The sequence below is a fragment of the Haplochromis burtoni genome, unplaced genomic scaffold (genome assembly GCF_018398535.1).
Source record: "Haplochromis burtoni strain Fernald_Lab_line unplaced genomic scaffold, NCSU_Asbu1 Contig_403, whole genome shotgun sequence".
Lineage (NCBI taxonomy): Eukaryota > Metazoa > Chordata > Actinopteri > Cichliformes > Cichlidae > Haplochromis > Haplochromis burtoni.
In genome coordinates, this window is record NW_024582764.1 from 455,496 (window position 1) to 475,414 (window position 19,919).

The window sequence follows — 19,919 nt, forward strand, 5'->3', positions numbered from 1 at the left end:
CCTTGTGCTTTATTTTCTGCTGCTTAACAAACATCTGTTTTCTGCAGACAGCTTGGAAATGGATGCAACTGGATCCATCCGAGTTATTGGACAACATTCTGCAGAGAAGAAAATAATCACATTTCTCTGACAAAGTGAGCTAGTAGAGCATATTTTCCATCGACAGTATGAAAACCATTAGATTTCTTGTACTTGGTGCAGTTTTTGCATTGCCACGCAAGCAGAGGATTAGTGTAAGCCTTGTGCAGTGCAGACTGTTTTAAAGTTTGTTACAGGATTTGCACATTTTTAGTGATGAGTAATGAGTTTTCATAATTTGTATCTTGTGAGAAATTCATAATTTAATGACAGAAAAAGAGAATTGCATGCAGTGTAGTAACATGGGTCTAAGTTGAGCACTATAGGGAGAAAATAGACACTAAAACTGGAACTAAAAATAATATTTTTGAACACATAGCCTGTCAGGGGTTTAAAATATTGCGGGTAAGGTAAAAAAAAGAAGTTACTTCTCGTGCTACAGTATGTTCTGGCATTTATCTGGAAGCTCTTTCAACATGCACTAATGGAATAAACACTGTTGCAAACCAAGCATCACACAATGAGCCTGCACTGCAGGGCCTGCTCGCGAAACACGAGCAAGAGTACTGAAAGGATCCAACATCAATATCCTGTATCCAGACACCACAGGACACCCCTGAGAGTCTGTCCGTCATCAGAGGGATCAGTTTGGGTAACAGGAGGGAGATCTGCACACACTGAGGGGAGGTGGTTTTTCACGCTGTGGCTGTTGGGTGTATAATAATGCTAGAGTATGTGTGAGTGGGATCAAACTTTGTGAAAACCTACAGAAAATGTAACATCCTCGCCGTTTCCCTCAGATTATTGAACATTTTAGCCTCTTTAAGCCCTTTTTTTTTGTTTGTTTGTTTTTTGTTTTCAAGGCTCACGGCTTTACTGTTGCTGTTCAAGTGAACACCGTGAAGCTTTTAGCAGATGAAAAAGTTTATATTTCTCCCGATCATAGAAGTCCTATTGTAAAACGAAGATTTACCAAATGAATTACCAGCTGTTCCATTTCTGCTTAATTTATATAAAAAGCTTTTCCAGTTTCCATGACATTATGTGGCTAAATTACAAGAGATTTCACTTTTTTATCTTTATTTCTGCAAAGCGTTATTCCCTTTTGGATTCATATGCAGTGTGCAGAAGATAGAGACTCATTATTGGCAATGAGGTATGTATAGATTTTTCCTGATAATGAAAGCTGGAGATAAAAAAAACAAAACAATATGCAGATTTTTTTTTTTAAATAAAGAAAATGCAAACAAATTTTATTTTCAAACATAAAATTTAATGTACTAAATCCATTCATTTCTGCTTTGACACTCACTCTAAAACTATCTGTTCTGCATTTGCCTCCATGAGCCCCGTTGGTATTACAGTATATCAGTTTACAGAGCATTACATCATTAATGCAAACACTGTACCAATGGTAATCCTCTTCTTCCTGGATGACGTTGCAGGCAGGCAAACAGAGGCTTTGTAGCATACTGATAAGATGCTGTGCAGCCTGTGGTTGGCTGGTTAAGATACCTGCTTTCCCAGCCAATCCCTGGCAGCTGAATGTCAACCGAGGCAGGATTAAACACGCAGCGCACACACACTGCAGGCCAGGTGCCCGGTGTTTGTCAAAGCCTGTTTAAAGTTTTCTGTCACTTTTAAGTTTTTTTCAGTCCTACTAACAGAAAACTCATATAAAAATCTACAATAACGAAACGAACAAAAGTGTTTTGTCTGGAATAAAAATAAGCTGGGCAAGAAATGCAATTAAATATTCTAACTGTAATAAACCTGAAGCCTGTAAGGCCTTGTTAATACCATATTTAAATTTATTTAATGCTTAAAAATATTATTTATTAAGATATTGTATGACTTCGTACAGTACTTTTTTCTCCTCTACAGTACTGTGTATATGACTAAGCTGACTTCTCATATAAAATGGGAAACAGCTGGGCTAGCTCCACCTATCAAAAGTCTAAATCTCACTGAACTACCATGTTGTATTATGTGCCGTTGTTATCAGATGGTATGATGTTCTATATCAGCGGTCCCCAACCCCCGGGCCTCGGACCGGAACCGGTCCGTGAGTCGTTTGGTACCGGGCCGTGAGAGTTGAGGCTCAGGTGTGAAATGTCTGGTTTTCAGGGTTTTTATCGGTTTTCAGCGTTATTTTGTTATCGTTTTTATCGTTAACTCCGTTTTCCTGGGTCTTTTCACGTGTGTTATAAATAAATCTTCTATTTTTCAGTACCGGTACTAGTTTTATTTTGTTGTATTTTTCCGCGACACCTTAAAGGCCGGTCCGTGAAAATATTGTTGGGCATAAACCGGTCCGTGGCGCAAAAAAGGTTGGGGACCGCTGCTCTATATGTTCTACATGCTCGGTTACAGCCCATTTTAATGAATATTAGTGATAAAAATACCACCTGCACAAATAAAAACCTGAAATGGTTCAGTGACACAACATCCTGACTGCAATAAATCTTTTACGCACTGATAACAGAAAACCTTGCTCTCTTCCACACTCAGTCCATCAGGCCTTGTAGAGCTACATCTTCATTTTCAGACTTTCAGACTTCATCATTTATTCCTCCTGCCTGCGAGAGGGATGGCCTCATCTCTGGTAGCTGCAGGACCAAGATCGAGGCATCACCAGCTCCCAGAAGCTATTCTGTTGAGAAAAAGGAAAAGAATTGGGCCAAATATACATGCCGCACTTCTCCTCCTTCTCCTTCTAGTAACTTTAATCATTTTATTAAATTATTAGTAGATTTAACATCCATTTCTCTCAAGTTACAATCTCATTGTGCAGAGCACTTCTATTTGTAGACAGATGTTATCTGTGTTAAGCTATTGTGTGTGTGAATTATTCCACTGGCTTTAGAGGATTCCTCCTCTGGGGATACACGGACATACAGTTGTTCCTAGTGTGGTAAGCACTGAGCCCATCTGTCGAGCAAATCCTTTACATCTCTGACTTCATCAGACTCTTGGTGTCGGAAGGCAACTTTTAAAGTGTTAAAAACATGTCACACTTTTATTCACATCTGCTGCTCAACACGTGAATCTGCAGCACGGGATTACGTGTACACGTGTTTACACAAATGCATGTAGTCTGCAGGACGGTAATGAATATATGAATCACTGTGGATGAGAACAGACAATTAAGTCAAGATAATGAATGAGTGGAAGAGGCTGTTTGTTACCACTCTCATTTTGCTGCTGACGTCTGTGTGACATCCAGCAGTAGTTGCGTAATGTGCTTGTGTACATGAGTTTTTTTCATTCTCGCCTGAAGTTTGTTCACCCGTTGACCTATTTTCCATTTAGGGGTCATCTAACGCAGGGGTCAAAGTCAGTCTAATGACATCTACAAAAAAATAACTTGGTGTTTAATTTGAAACCCACAACTTTAAATCAGGATAGATCTGCACAAACCTTCACTACTTGTGCAGTTTGGGATAAAACTGTTTTCATACCTTCAAACTCAATAAGGAGTCTCTCAGAGGTGAATTCTCCTAGCATGAGTACACATTTCTTCATAATTCTTCTGCAAAAAGAGGTCACTCACCTCTTTTTCTGTCAATTTTTATGGATTTTAGCCAAATTTGTGCTTCTGTATCCAGAGAAGTAAAGTAAGATAACTGACTGAAAGCATCTTTTGTGACCCACATTTGATGCTATAAAATGTACTTGTGTATGGCTTCTTTCTGAAGAGCTGGCTGATTGTATTTTGAGATTGTGCGTAAGCCCAGTAAGACATTGTGGGAAAATGGCTTTTTTAGGATTGCTTTCTATGTGATTCTATTAAATGATATGAAGAAACTATTTATAGAGGAGAGGAGAAAAGGCATTTTCTACATATAAAGGAAAAACTTTACAAACAGAGATCTCGGTCAAACGTGGGAGTACGTACTCCTGTCCGTGGGCAGTATATCTGGGCGTACCACTCCTGGCAGTACAGGCACACCTGCACACCCTGACCGATGAAGAGACACACCCACATGATGATGTTGCAGACAGGACTCTGTCGCTTGTCGGTCATGGTGAAGTTGAATGCCACTAAGAGAAGATGGGAAAGGGGATTTGTTAATGGGCTTTCCGTTCTTTCTTTGTATCTGTTATTGAGAGAGCAGGAGGTCGATAAAGGGACAAGGACACGCAGAGAGAAGAAACCAAAACATTGAGTGAGAATCCTATAAAAACAGACTTTTTACAGTGTTTTTGTGAATAATTGAAGAATTTAACTCGAAAGTTTGAAGGCACACTCTTCAAAGCAAAAGCCGTTTACATATTTTTAACAAGCTATGGATAGGCATCTCAAACACAGTGCTTTTATCAGCGGTAATAATGTAGACATGAAAAATGTGTCTGTGTTTTTCTCCCTTTAAAAGGCTTTTAGGCGAATGAATGAATTTCTGTAGCTGGGTCAGCACACAAGTTACTTATGCTGCGCTAACAACTGTCCCGTGAATAATAAACACACCCCTCACCTCCAAAGACGGCAAAGAGCAAGAACATGACTGGGTAGAAGAAGCCGAACCCCATGGCCAAAGCATACTCGTGAACGACGGCAGAGACTATGAAAACCGAGAGCATGGCAGCAGTTCGGAATTTCCTATTTGACAGCTGCAGGGATTGGAGAGTGAACAGAAAGAGGATTTGGCTAAAAGTTCAGGGGTCAGACTGACTTAACAACAGTTAAATTGCCACACACATGCTGGTTTATAAACAGAGACAAACCAACAGAGTTATGGGATTTGTTTTGTTCAATATACATGTGTTAGTCTGCAGTATTAGTACTCTGCTCACCCAAAGAAAGTCCCTGTAGCCATAGTAATACAGCCAGTCATGAACCACTATGTTCCAGGTACGGTAATAGTTAGCAAAAGACGTAGAGTTCCACCAGTCCTAAAAAAAACAACAACAGAGGATGAGTCACTCATCAGAATAAAAACATCAAGAAAAAGGGCTGAATAGGAGTGAATGTTTATTATTGATCATCTATTTCTACTGATGAGAGATTCGCTATTATTAAAACATCTTAGCGTATACCAAACCCTACAACTAAGGATTTGTAAATTGGTCTTGGAGGTGAAAGCAATGCAGTTCTGCACAGTGCATCAAGTTCCTGGGTGGGTATACTGGTTTAATCTTCATCGGTTTAAACAGACACCTCGGTGCAATCTCTGATTGTGTGCGACACCTTTCTATAAAAGCTGCACGTAAATTTCAGATGTGAGAAAAACAAAGCCAATGCATGCATTCTTTTCAATGACCAGCAGGAGGCGACTCAAGTGTTTGCAAACTGACTATAAAAAATGTGACTTCTTAAACACAATCTAACGGTTATATTGTTTGATTTAATACACCATGCTGCTCATTCTGTCATTTATAGTCGGATTTAGAGTTGTTGACAAAAGAGGGTATGCTTTAGGGTGTGGCTTCCTTGTGAGTCATGTGCAGTGTACTCAGTGTCTCAGTCAGACTTGTCATTACCAGTTATAAAATAACAAGATAGGAAAAGTCCAAAATGCTCAACCCAAGGATTCAAAACAGCACTTCACTATCTAATGGGTGTTGGCACAGTGGCATGGCCATCATTTATATACAGTCTATGCACGTTTGTCCCAACTGTTTCAGCTGACAAGCAGTGTCATTTGAACATTATTAAACCAATAAAGTGCTATCACAGACATGCATCTAGGGCAGATAAGAGGTTTAAAGGTTAAGAACAATTTGTAGCCACATTGTAAATTAGGTGAATCAACTCCTGTAATTAACATAAAATAGACACACTAGAATCTTTTCAAGATTATTTAGCATTTTTAAAACAAAGATGAAATTTGCAAAACACTGTCTCGCTGTCTTACATCCATTTTTTGCACAAACCTACAAAAAACCCCATGGCTAACATTAGAGTATGATTATGACGAAAATACATAAGAGTGAAGAAAAGTCTCACTCACAACCATACAGACGTTTTCTGGTAAACTCCTGCCCCACATTCCCCCAAGTGCCTTGATATCTTTTATAGCTAAATTCATTCAAACTCTCAGGCGTACTTAGAGTGCCATAAGCGAATAAGATTTGTGGAAGTGAAAGTGGCCAACCACTATAAGCAAGTATTTTCAGCTCTTGCTCAAGAGCTATATAAATCAACAGGATTCAGCGATGGAAAAGTAAAACTGTTTGGGGACCAGCAGGTCACCCTGCTGCCATTTCACTTGTCATTAATCAGAATTTGCTTGTCTGTAAAAGTAAGCATTTCAGAAAATAATGAGTCTACAGCACAGAAACAGGAAATGACCACTGGACCAATTAAAGTGTCCACAAAAATCAGCCGCACACCTTATAGAACATTCTGTCAGCAAAACGCAGGAGCTCCCCGAAGAGGTTGAGCCAGCAGTGCAGGAAGGCAAAGAAACACAGCAGGAGGAGCATTATTCCTGCAACACACACACACAGAGACGGAGAGAATTGCATGGAGCGATTTTATTTTGGGCATTGCCCCCAGTTTTCTCAGAGGAATTGTAACTTGGCACAGATGCTATTGCACTAACTCGCTCTTCACTCAAAGGGAGTCATAAACATTTCAGCCTTTGATTACTTGTATCAGATTCATGTTAGCATCTTTCATCTTATCACTGTCTTAACGACACTCTGGAGTCCTTTCCTACATTGCAGGCTTAGTAAAATATTAACCAGTGCTGACTCACACGCATGAGAGATAATGGATGTTATAAACATAAATGATGTCACAATCAGAGTCAGAGATGAACTTTAACCTGCTCACAGCTTCTTTCTAACGCTGTAAGTGGGGGGAAAAGGGAGGGAAAAAGGCCACGTTGAGTTTGTGTGTGTACAGCTGAGGACTCTTTGAATAAGAGGACATACCTGGTAATATAGAGTGAAAAATAGCCAAAACCATTGTTCGTTTACTGAAAGGCACGTTGGTCTGGGTTCTGAAGACCGGCATGCAGAGACGCACCAGGATAAAGTAGCCGTAGAACAGGCACCCCAAAATCTGCAAAGGGAACATCAAAGAGGTTCGAGAACATCTCATAAAAGAGGAAATGAAACGGAGAACACACACGAGAATCAGAAGTACAAATGTGGAAATGGCTTAGCGATAACTGCGATCAGGGATATATTATTACTTCAGATTATTTCAGTATACAGAAGTAAAACTTCTTTTTAGGTCAGCAGACACTACTAAGTCTTTTGTTAGATATTCAAAGCAAAAGTGCTGAATTATAAATAGGAAAGCAACATTTTATCTCACCATGCCAAGAGTAATACCAACATAGTTCCATCGTATGTGGCGATTTCTGCAACAAAAGGACATTTCATAAATTTCAGATGCAAGATTATTCTTAATGTGTGCTCTGTTCTCAAATTTTTATCAGTTTTCATGTTGCCTGAATTTGTCTCTAGTGTCGCAGTCCAGATTAGGGATTCCACAATGCATCTAATCTCAGATCAACACGACTGCTTATAACTGCATCTTGTTGTTTTTCAGCCGTCTTTAGATTTATGTTTGTAGCTGCTGAGCTATAGATTCTGAGAGATGGGATTTGATGCTGTAATGAATAAAAAAGAAAGTCGTTGCTGGCTTTGTGAGTTTGTGTCACATGACAGAACCTCCAGTTTTAATGAAAACTGGACATAGATATTTTTGATAATTACTAGAACAGAAGAGCATAAATAACCAGCCAAAATGAGGGGTTAATATATCCTACCGAGGGTATGATTCCTTGTAAATGAGCGTTGGACAGAAGAGGAAGTACAAATAGCTGGAAAATGTTGGGAATTTGTGATTTTCTCCTGAAAAGACAAAGACAACGCTGTTAGTGTGGCCATCATGTTTGTGTCCAAAAACCTTTAAGTTATTTTAAAAGTGGCTTCACATTGAAGTCTTGTTGAGTCATTCATTATTCATTTAATTTCACAGCTTCACTGTGCCTTTAATGCAAGAACCTGTAAACAAGTGGCTGTCTTTAAAAATTAAACAACACTCGGGTTGTCGCTGAATCATTAAGCCATTATACCAAATTATCTGCCTTAAAGACTCATCAGTTTCACTAAATGGTTTGCTGTAGTTTGTTCCAGCTAGTGTGGCGTCCTTTAAAAACTTGTATTACAGCCCTGCTCTATAAAAAATGTATTTAACGGACCTTCTGTGTGAAGAAATGATCTTAACTTCCATTTTGATTTTATGTCAGTTTTACTACTTAAGTCAGGACTACAGTTTTCTCCAGGGGGCATTTGTTTTAAGTATTCATGTTTTTGCTCTTGGTCTCCCCTCATGTTTCATATTTTTATCTCCCACTAACAGACCTGTACAAGAGCATCTCTAGCTGCAGATTCATTGTTAGTTTTAAAGTTATTACATAGGTAACCTGCAGAGTTCTGCTTAAGTCATTTTCCCCCCTTGTTTCCGGGAGTGTCACTGTGAGTAATGATAGCGCCCGGAGAGAAAATACACCGGACTTCAATACAATACCTTCCTTTGGAGCATTCTTCATGATAACAGGAGCCGTTTCTCTTAAGAACGAGTAGGTTTTCATCAGGAATCGAATCTGGAGAAAATGGATACAGTTATTACGTGAAGGGAGACAGTGTATCAGTATTAGCTGCTTCTACTGTAGATGTATGTCTTCACTCCAAGAACTGACAAGCTGCCCGAAATGAAACATCCAGATACTCACATCTTTTCTTTTTTGTTTCTCTTTTGTTGTTGACTCATGATTTATGTGCACTCCCATCAAACATGAAGCAGTGCAGCATGGTGGGGCAGAGAGCAGCACAGTTGCAGAACTTGGCTTAATTTGTCATAAACTGCAGTTCAGAGATGATGCACAATCAATCTGCGTAGAGCAGGGAGCATCATAAAGCAGCAGTGAACCGCATTTTGGGGCAATTCAGGGAGTTTGAATATTTAATTTCTGCATCAAACTCAGCAGTTTTAAAATGCCGTGAACATCATGTAAATACAAAAAAGACTGATTGGACTCAGTCAGATGAGGATCATGGCCGGGTTTCCCAGAAGCATCTAAGCACCGAGATTATCTCACTCCATCAAACAGAGCTAAAATGATTTTAGTGCTAAGACTGATTTTGGAGGCCGGGGCCGATGTGATAAAGAGGATGAGGAGGTATTAGTGTATGGGTTTGTGATGTTCAAATGCTGGCTGCAGTGAGATCTGCTGCCAGAGATGCTTTCTCCTTTGGTGACTTTCCAGTTGGAAAGCTCCCATCTCTGGCTAGCAGGCTATCTTTATCACAATATTCCAGCTGAGGGCAGTGAATTACTGCTTCTACAATTTGGATTACCTATGATTGCCAATGAATATGTGTGTAATGTTATCTATGATACAGTGTGTTTCTAGCACAGGTCATTACCAATAATCTTTTTTTTCTGTTGCATTTGAACACAAAGTAGCTCTTTACACTGAATATGCAGTAAATGAAAAAATGAGCGGCTGCACGTGTGACAGACTCACCTGTTCCAGTATCACAATAAACCGCGATGCAGGTGGCAACTGGTGGTGCACAACAACATAGATGGGGAAGACTCCAAGTATGCAGGTCTGTATGAGATACAGGATCAGCCCCATCCCCAGAGACAGCCCCATCTTGGAGGGGACTTTGTGGTACAAAGAGCCCCAAAACAGCAGGGTGTAATAGGGAACGCTCAGGGTGTAAGAAAACATGATGGCCCAGGCTACAGTGACAGTCCCCAGCTTCCCAAAGGCGTAGAACAGCAGGTCAAACTCCAACACTAACCTGGGATTGAAAACCAACAAATAAAGAAATAAAGAACAAAACACAAATCATATTCATTATTTATTATGTATTGGAAACCACTTTGATTGTATTCAAACACAGCTGGGTTTTGTTTTCATTGCTTGAATCGTGAACGCCATTGAATATTTTTCCTCTGACATTCTTTCATCCAAAAGGCCCCTCCAGTGATGATATTAATAGATTTTAAACACACACTTACAGCTGTGTCTTTTTTAAAGAAAAGTGTCACAAGTGTGACAGTATTATTTGTGTACAATCATTTAGCGCATGTAAATAAAAATTCACTGTTAACTGAAGCTGAATGGATCAAATCATTTGCACGCAGCAGAGTTGCCCACTGGCACTAGCTCAAATGAGGAACATTTGCAACTGCAAACAAAAACCAAATCATTACGACACTACCCAAAGCAACAGAAGAAATACTCAGAGGAGTTGATTCGTTATCTTTCTGCTACCAGATGAGCAGAGGGGCAAGGAAGGCGGGAGATAAGAGAACAGGAAGTCTTGGATTAATTGAGTTTCTGTTAGATTTGGTTCAGGGTTAAAGAGTTTGACACATGGCAGTACCACACACACACACACACACATCCACGTGTCCCACTGACCTGCCCTGATCGATGTAGTCAACAGCCAGAGTGCTCAAAAAGAAAATGATGAGAACAGCTATGAACATGTGGTAAATGGTCCGGATGTGGCTGATCTCGAACAGTTCACTGAGAAAGAAGAGGAAAAACACAAATAAATACACAACAAAATCAATAAAATGGCCCCATGTTTAATAAATCTGTGCGAACTCTGCTGTGAATATTGCAAAGGTTTACAAAAACGTGCTAGTCCCATCTAAGTTTGCAGTTTGATTGGGTGCGCCTTGCTAGCTCTGGGTTGGACTCCCTTTTGTGTCACCGATTCATGAAGGTACCGGGGACGTTCCTCAGAGATTTAAGGCCATATTGAAGCGACAGCATCAGACTTATCTGATGCATGAGGTAAATCTCATGTTCCATCACAAACCAAAGGTGCTCTTGGATTGAGATGGCATGTGACTGTGCAGGACATTTGAGTACAGATGGCTCATGTTTATGCTGCTGGAAGCAGCCATCAGTAGATGAGTAGACAGTCATAAAGGGATGGAGAGGGTCAGTAATGATGCGTAGGTAGGCTGTCACATTTAAATGATGGCCACTTGGTACTAAGGGGCCCAAGGTGTGCCAAAGTTATACCCCCCATCAACAAAGCATCACCAGCCTGACCCATAGACACAAACGGGATGAATACATTCTTCATGTCGTTTACACCAAATTCTGACCATCTGAATATAGCAGCATATATTTAAACTTTAGATTTAGGCAACGTTTTTTCAGTCTCCATTGTTCAGTCTGTATGTCCGGTATGATCAGGAGCCCAAGTGAACTTTCTGCTCCTGTAAGCCCATCTGCTTTTTTGACCCATTCTCTGTGAACCATCGAGATGTGTGTGGGAAAATCCCAGTAAGTCAACAGCTTCATTCAGACCAGCCTGTCTGGCATAAACAACCATGCCACGTTAAAAGTCACCTAAATCATTTTTTTTCTCATTCTTGTGTTCACTGTGAACTTCAGCAGGTCACCTTGTCCATATCTACATGCCTAAATGTGCATTTGATGCGCTGATCAGATAAATCCATTAACGAGCAGTTGAATAACCTAATAAAATGCAAAAACCATGCATATATCCAATTAAATTAGAATTTTCTATTTGAAAACTATGTACACTGACAATCTGTAGATGTTAAACCCTTGTGTTAAACCCAACTCTGATTTAATTTGGGTGTTTTCACATCTTTTATACTCACTCCAGCAGTGACGCCCTGGCCATAAACACTTTGCCATCATCCATTCTCTGAGATCTGACACAAAGCATAAACAGAAAAACAGTCACACACTTCAGTGATTAGCATAAAAAAATATGGTGACCAACAGACCAATTTGTGTCTCATTCTTACCTGGATGAGCTTATATTTTTTGTCTTTCCATTTACTGTTGATTGGGTGTTGGAGAGGGACTGGACGGACTCAGTCAGAACTCTGTCTAGAATTTCATTGAGCTGATCCTGGACCTGCTCCATGACTTTTATTTTGATCTTCTACAAGAGGAAAAAAACATTTCTTTCAAATCACGTTTCAGTAACTGTGTTGCCTTTGTAAACCACTTTCCTACTTTCATCCACCGTTTAAAGAAACAGTGATGAAATACCTCAGTACATCGTTCCCACTGCCTCGCATCTTCTTCCACCACCTTATCATGATTGCCAGCTGCAGAGAGAAGAACAGATGTTTCTCACATCGTTCGCTAAACTTTTAAATATACTGAATATATCTTTCACCTAAAACTGTGTAAAAATAGACAGAACTGAAAGATCAGCTTACAAATAAATGTAAATTACTTCCTTTATACAGTATAAAACAGTATTTTGTCCATACCAGAGCTTGAGTTGTCAGATGACTGTCGGGGCTTGATCTTCCGATTATACACCCTGCTATCGGCCTCCTTGGTCGTCATGGCTACCCTCACGACTGGAGGTTAGTCTGTTTTCAATGAATGCACGTGCTGTCGTACTGATGCCTGTCAAAGTGAGTGATGTAATGCTTTTATTTATTCCATGTGTATAGCTCATGCCGAAATCTTCTAGGTGAATTGTGGTGAGTATAACTGTAACGCATTTATGTTAAACTAAAATAAGCTGTGTGCATTAATATATCATTCTTTGCAAACTTGTGACGCGCCAAATGTTGTAAATGCTTTGTGGAGAACAGCCTATAAACAGTAAGCAACTTTTACTGGTATAGTTTTGCACATTAGTAAGACACACATGAATGTTTAAGTTTAAATCCTTCATTTAGAATTAGTGTTATGATGGGTATATGTTATTATTTTGTGTTTTCACTTTGAATCTTGTGGATGTGTGATGTTTCCAGTGTCTGTGTGGCTAAGAAGCGTTAAAGGTAAAGACCTCAGGAGCAATTTTTCAACTTGAAGTATTTCTATATCGGTAAACCGCAAGTAGAAGAGGGAATTACCTTGTCATAGTTCACGAAAGACTGAATTCATGGCAATTAATGCAAAATTAAAATAAGACTCACTATTAACCTCCTAGGACCTGGCGTCCACATATGTGGACATCACATTTTTGGGTTATTTAGACCAAAATACTCAATTTTGCTCTACAAGGGCCTGATATCCACTTACGAGGACATTATACTGCTACTGTTCTATCAAAATTTTAAACGAATATCCTCATATGTGGCTCTTATTTTTCTTAAAAACAAAAATAAGGTTAAAAAATGTTTTTACATTCATCGGGCCCCAATGTGACCAAATATCAAAGAGAAATTAAAAATGCATGCAGTGGAAGAGTTCGGGTCTTAGGAGGTTAAAGTTTATATTCGATACAACGCATATTTTTATTTTAGTGGAGAAAAACTGTTTCCATTAAGTAAGAGAGTTTAATGAGTCTAGCTGCCAGTACTTTACTGTTTACCTGTGTGTTTCAGCCTACCAGCAGCAGTGCAGCAACCTGGATTTTGCTTTTTGTTAAAGTTTAATAACGTGAGAGGATCTTCCACGATAAATTGAAAAATTACATCAGGTCACTGGCTCGTTGCTGGCTGGTTGCCTCATGTCAGAGATTATTATCATTCCTGATGAGCCTCAGTGTCGGTGTAGTGAAACCAATCGTGTGAATCCAAAACTGAAAAGGTGGAGAACTGCTTGTGTGGACAAAGGCAGCTGTAAGCTCGGGGTTGTGGAACAGTGGTTACCCACAGTGGTTTTCCACAACAAGCCACAAGTCAGTGCAGTTCAAGCTAAACAATCGAAACAAATGATAAAGATCCGCATCTCCACTGCAGGTTATAAGAGATAAGCTACACAGCAGAGAGGTTGCATTGTGGGGTAAAAAACAGTCATTGACCTCATTAGTGACCCATACATTCTGGTCATTCCTCCATTAAACAGATACGCATCAAAAAGAAATTCAGATTAGACACTGTGCAGCTGCAGACACAGTCATATGGGGTTTTTAAAGCAAATCATCCTTATTGTAACAACTCTAAGATTATTAATGAGTCTATGTCATGTTTAAGAAAATATTTATTGGCTTGACCTCTTTTCTACTTGAGCCCGAGCAGCTGTTACTTTCCTTTTGATTTGTTGTATTGATGAACTTTGTCTCCCTTTGTCAAAATGCTAAACTGATGCTTCACTTAATTTCATGAGCAGCCAGTACTAATAGATTTTCAGCAAAATCTATGATCTGTTACGAAAACATTACTCATAGAAGCTGTTTTAAAAATCATATTTGGGTTCATGACCTACTTTTACCTACATGAAAAATTGCCTGTGTGGTTAGAGGTACATGCATCGGTTTAATAGCCCATTCACAGAAGAACCCTTGAACTCAATAACTCAGTTCTGCCATCATTATATAAAATTTATATCCAGCACGATGCTTCAAGACCTCTGATCTTCTTTAATGTTCAGTGTTGGCTTCAACACTCGTGTCGAGCGTTTCCTACTAATTTAAAAATTGCCCACAGCAGAAACTGCAGACTTATCATTCGTTTAAATAATACAAGTGTCAAATGTCAGACATCACTGTGTCGGGTAGATGTGACATGATCTATAAATATGCATTAGATGTGTACTCACGGTGTTTTAAGTTCAGGTCCACTCAGCAGTGCACAGGATGACAGCCTCTGTTTCAGTCAGTTTCCACTGACACTGACTGTTAAGTATGATGCAAGTCTTATGATCTGTGTCCCCTCCTGATGCACTTTACCCTCATGGCTTCTGGCCCAGGGAATCCATTGCCCAATCAAACTTTACCTCCTTGGCTGGACTCATGAGGTCATGCACAACACTGGACTGTGCCCTAATGTCTCACTTATCCAAGATACTTAATACAAATTTCATTCATATCATGTATTTTGTGCACTATGTTAAAGGTATATAATCTGGGTCAAAATTTAGACCAAAATAGTAAATATCACAGGTCTATTTAGCATCTACAAATATGCTCTTATTTGAAAAAGCATGTTGCTTATTGTTAAAGCACAGCAGTGTGGAAACAATGTTTCCACTTTAGAGTAGATAATGAATGAACTGGGCAAAAGTGTGTGTGTTTCAGGAGTAACTGGTGAACTTGAGAGAATTGTACATTGTGGAAATAAATATTTGTTCAAAGCTCAAAACATTTCCAGAGGAATGCTGTCTGTCTGTCCATCCAGTCATCCATGTCAGAGTCGCGGTGTATAACCTGAGGGCTGTCAGTTTGTTGCTGGTGAATTCAAACCCAGGACACAAAGATATATGTACTGTATTAATGTATTTGTCCATTTATATGAAATGTGTCTCTCGGTTTAAACTAATGATACATGTACAAAATTACTTTCTGGTACGAAGCACAGCAGGGGTAAAGAAAAAGAAACTCTTTATAAATACTATTTTCAAATAAATACATACAAGGTTAGAATGATTTATTTTGATTTAAAACAATCCCCCCAAACTTTGTGCTCGTTCAACTTGATGTGAAACTGTTAAATCGAAAACGTGTTCTCGAACAAACTGCACGGTTTGTTTGGTGTCCTCGTTTCAAAAATCAAAATATTGAACTTGGACAGTACTACGATTACACTAGATAAACATAGTTTGAACAAAATGGTAGAAAATCATTATAACATAACATCATTATAATGTAGATTTTTAATAATAATTTAATAAGCTCACATTTTACAAGACTTTATTGAGGGGTCAAGGTAATGTTAATTCCAGTATTTTGCTGGGGATTTGTTGTGAGGTCCCACTGACCTCACTGGTGCAGCTGTTTTTAAAGCTGCTTTATCTCTCCTGCTTCTCTCCTGGGCTGCGAGCTGCAGAGGTTACTGACGTTATAATGTTTTATTTGGCTTTTACAAATAACATTAAAGAAGAATAATGACAAGAGCGTGTGCTAATCCTCTGTGCACAGCATCATATTTATTGAAAGGTGAGTTCATGAAATAACAGCGCTGTTTCTCAGCAGCTACAGAAGAGAGTAGTTCATGCACTAAATCACACGCCATAAACAAACAAAACAACACACTGTTGTACAAATAAACACAGACACTTCGCCTCTGTCTTTTTTTAACCGCTCGGCCATTCCTGCAGTTCTCTTTCTGCATGGTCAGGATACAGTATCACAATTCTTTGATCTTGTCGGAATATTTTTTTAGATTTGTTACAATTACTTTAAGACAAACAGAACAATTGTTTTTTAAAAATAAAATAAACGCAGATCTACACACAGTCATTCAAACTCCCAGTTTGATGAGCAACCACAGTGCACGAGGCTGTTTTCAGCGACAGCGTGCTGACGAGAAAGGCCATTTATGTTCAGCTCGCGGTTTCTATAGGTTATGTAAACACACACAACTTCAAAAGTTCAGTGGCCTTTTATTACCTTTTAAAAAGACAGATGATGAAAAAAAAACTCTGATTTAAAGGGCAATTAAAGGGATGTAATAATAATTAGAATGCTACACACATTTCACTCAACCTCAGTCCTGTAATAATAATTATCTGTTACAAGTAACATCTTTGTGTTAAAGAGGGACAACCGTAAAAAATATAGTAGTATAGTAATTAAATACTTTATGGTGCCAGTTAGTTAAAATTAGGATATTAAAAGACATCCATAAGCTGGGTTAATTGGTGACCTAATTGTCTAAAGGTGTGGATGTGAGCCCGTCTCTGTGTGTTGACTGGTAACCTTAGCACCACACCCCACCCGCCTGACCCATTAAAGCATAAGCAGGTTAGGTAATGGTACTAAACCATATCACGTAGATAAATCCTTATGTTTTTCATCATATACTGAATATGAAAGGAGGACATAGCTGCAGAGTCTGAAAAGTGAAGCCGGAGTGGATCAAACCTGCAGTCTGTCTGACTCCTCAGGGTTCAATAAAATGTCACATTATGTAGAGGTCTATATACTCTGATGTGAAAGCGACCCTCAGTTCCCTCCCTCCATTACCTCAGTAAACACTTTCCTGATAACTCTTATTGATAACTCTTAACTCTCACACTTCAGTTCTTATCAAATACGATATGTTGTTCATTTTATCAATTATAGTTCTGATTAGAATCAAAAAGAAAGAGAAAGCTGGGGATACTTTAGAGCAGGGGCATCAACTCTTGAAACCAGACTACGAGCAAAAACACAGAGAAGGCCAACAAGCTCAGTTCAAGACTTCATGGCAGAACTTTACAAACCACTGGGTGATGTGGTGACTATGTCCATCTTTTATATACAGTCTATGTGTGTTATAACATTGTAGAAAAACACTATTACAGGGTGAAGTAGACGTATCTGAGCAACCACACAGCACAGGAAGTGTGTATGTCTGCAACACGGCCACACTGTTGTGCACTTCAGAAAATAAAACTCCTTCCTTCGTCCACTTAAAGACAAATATGTTGTTCATGCACACTAACCTGTAGACTGCTTTGATACACATTACTGGTCCATTTTGGTTAGAAGCAGGTGCAAAACTCTGCTAATGAGAGACAGCTTTTATCTGCACACAAACACGCAAAGCTCAATGTCCACTGTCACCCTTGACCCTTCCATCCTGACTGTCTGATCAGGAGGTGCACAGAGTGAATGTGACGGGTGGCGAGGAGCTACTGACGGTCAGTGTGCGAGTGAACTCAGACCCAATCAATACAGGACTGATACATTATCTGTACTTAGGGGTCAAAGGTCAAATATCTCACTGGCTGATGAGGTGCTACATCCATGTGCGCATGTGTGTGTGTGAGTCAGCAGGATAAGACAGGATTGTATCAGCTCTTGATAACCTGGAGTAACCCTTGCTTCATGTCTCCAGCAGAGCTTAGAGCTTGCACAGAATAAGATCCTATTTAAGTGACTCACTACAGTCGGGGCTTTGGTTTCACTCTGAGGTGGTTCAGCAAAGAACCGTAAGATTAGTCATTTTGTTAAACGTTTCTTGGAACGGCGGCTCTCACACAAAACTGCAGAAATCTCAAATCTTTATGATTCACTACAGGGACTATAAAAATAATACAGTTGCACATCAAAACAAAATGATAATGCTTCACTCGAAAACCGTTATAAATTAGAGATAAATAGCCAGTAAATATTTGAAGTAGAGCAAACGATAAATAATATATTTCTTTCCAGCTAGTATAAAAATAGTTGCTACACACTTTTTCCACTCTGCCATGCTCTTGCATAACATGACAGTGACTAAATATTTCACGCACAATCCCTGACAGGCAGTTTTAAGGGATAATTTACAGCGTAAAGTTGCCTTTACAACTACACGATGAGTCTTTACAAAACAATCTGTCTTCATTTGCTTTTGTCTTTGCTTTCTGCTCACAGCTAAAACTTGCTACAATGTGTCCTCTGAGGCTGATAAAGCACAAACTTGTGCCTTAAAGAGTCTTATGGAGTCTCATACGTTTATTGTCTATATTAAGCCCTGGCCAAGTATCATCCACAGTATATGTGTATATGAGTATTTTAAACTCAAGGGACACTTTGTTAGGTCCACTTTTGCCTGAAGAACTGCCTCGATGCTTCATTGCATTAGTTTAATGAGCAGTTGAACAGGTATATCTAATAAAGTGGCCAGTGAGTGTAGTTTGCTGGCGTCAGTAGATTTACTAAGAATACTCATATCTTTCTCTCATGTGCTGTGCAAAAACTCATCACTGAGCCACACTCTCACACTTTTCTAACATTTTTCCTGATCACTATGAACCGTGGAGTATTTTTAGTAAGTCCTGCATACATCATCCTGCTGCGGTAAATGCTCACCGGAGCACCAAATGTGTTTATATCCATAATTGAACATAGTCCTTAACAAGTACACTGACTAACATTTGCTAAAAAGAGCAGTCCTCAAACATTTTGGGGGAATTACTTTGAAACTCACTTTGAAAAATGACACAATATAGGCACGACCTGTTTTTGACTGTTTACTGAGAGCCACAGACAGGCTGCGGAGGTCACAGATTTCTGATAGACAGCTTGGAGCATTGTTGGCTTTTGTTCTTCTAATGAGATTTGGTACTAACAGCGTACACATCTCGATGCTTATCTTCTATTCTGGTTTTGGGACTTTAACATGTTTATATTGTTGCTTCACTAGTGTTCTTCCTCTTTAATACATATATTTTGAAAAATGCTGACAACCAACATTGAAAATCAACATGCAGTGAAAAGTATAAATATCAGAAAAGTGATCACAAGGATCAAACTGTTTTCATGTTGTTAGTATTTTTTGTCTTTTAGATTTTCCATATGTTTATCAATGACACTGATGATAGTTCTAATAATAATCATAATGCTCAATGCCGACATCCCTCACTGAGTCTTTCACTGAGACAAACAGCACAACCTAGTGGAAACCTACCACACGGCACTTTCTCTTCCCCACCTTTCTATTTGTGGTCCCTTCATATTTCAAGTCATGGGGGAGGGGGTGCAGCAGCATCACAGGTGTAGGTTGCCAGGTCAGGCATTTGAGATGCAGTGCTTGTCAAACTGTTACACCCCACAAGTCATAATACAGAAACGAGAAAGGATCGAAGAAAACAAGCAGGGTGCCTAAAAAAGACACAGGAGGTCTGTTTACAGCAGGTGAGGAGGATGCGAGAGGAAGGGGAGTCTGGGAGGACAGTGATCAGCTGCATGCAGATTTACAGAGGCCTCAGAAAAAAACGTCTGCCTGGAGAGAGAGAGAGACAGACATAGACAGAAATAGTGAATAAGAGCGACAGATACATTTGAGAGAAATGGTGAAAGCAAAGGATTGCAGAAAACAGGAGACAGCAGCCAGTGAGTCATGCCATCAATGCCAGAAGGAACATGTCTCGAGTCATTTTATACCTGGTGTCTTTACTAAGGAGTTACTTTTATTTGAGAACTGCACAGTGTACTCTGGGGCACGATTTAGATTTAACAGCACATAAAATTCAGCAGCTTTGTGGAAGACTTGT

General features: G+C 39.3%; 2 protein-coding genes across 3 annotated transcripts in view; both read right to left on the reverse strand.

Moving 5' to 3' along the window:
* Positions 1-2,307: 2,307 nt before the first annotated feature.
* Positions 2,308-14,660, reverse strand: soat2 (sterol O-acyltransferase 2). The gene is made up of 16 exons (XM_005944309.3): positions 14,556-14,660; positions 12,329-12,470; positions 12,102-12,160; positions 11,852-11,991; positions 11,702-11,755; positions 10,476-10,583; positions 9,567-9,849; positions 8,567-8,642; positions 7,803-7,887; positions 7,346-7,391; positions 6,958-7,087; positions 6,412-6,509; positions 4,873-4,971; positions 4,554-4,689; positions 3,977-4,122; positions 2,308-2,731 (listed from the first exon to the last, which is right to left on the reverse strand). Exons 2-16 carry the CDS (start codon positions 12,405-12,407, stop codon positions 2,675-2,677), a joined length of 1,596 nt encoding a protein of 531 aa, XP_005944371.1. The 5' UTR covers positions 12,408-12,470; positions 14,556-14,660; the 3' UTR covers positions 2,308-2,674.
* A 788-nt stretch (positions 14,661-15,448) lies between these two features.
* LOC102313626 (kinesin heavy chain) overlaps positions 15,449-19,919 on the reverse strand; it is a 68,009-nt gene continuing 63,538 nt past the window's right edge. For both annotated transcript variants that reach the window (XM_042212961.1, XM_005944343.2), the window contains exon 29: positions 15,449-19,648. The gene's annotated coding sequence lies outside the window, so the exon portion shown is untranslated. The remainder of the gene's footprint in view (positions 19,649-19,919) is intronic.

Excerpts from the sequence above, each read along its gene's own strand:
- soat2 (XM_005944309.3), bottom strand. The coding sequence starts at position 12,407 with ATGACGACCAAGGAGGCCGATAGCAGGGTGTATAATCGGAAGATCAAG. Across the intron at positions 7,088-7,345 it reads TTGGTATTACTCTTGGCATG|ATTTTGGGGTGCCTGTTCTA; the intron begins GTGAGATAAAAT and ends TTCCCTTTGCAG. Across the intron at positions 2,732-3,976 it reads TATACTGCCCACGGACAGGA|AATAGCTTCTGGGAGCTGGT; the intron begins GTACGTACTCCC and ends TTTTCTCAACAG.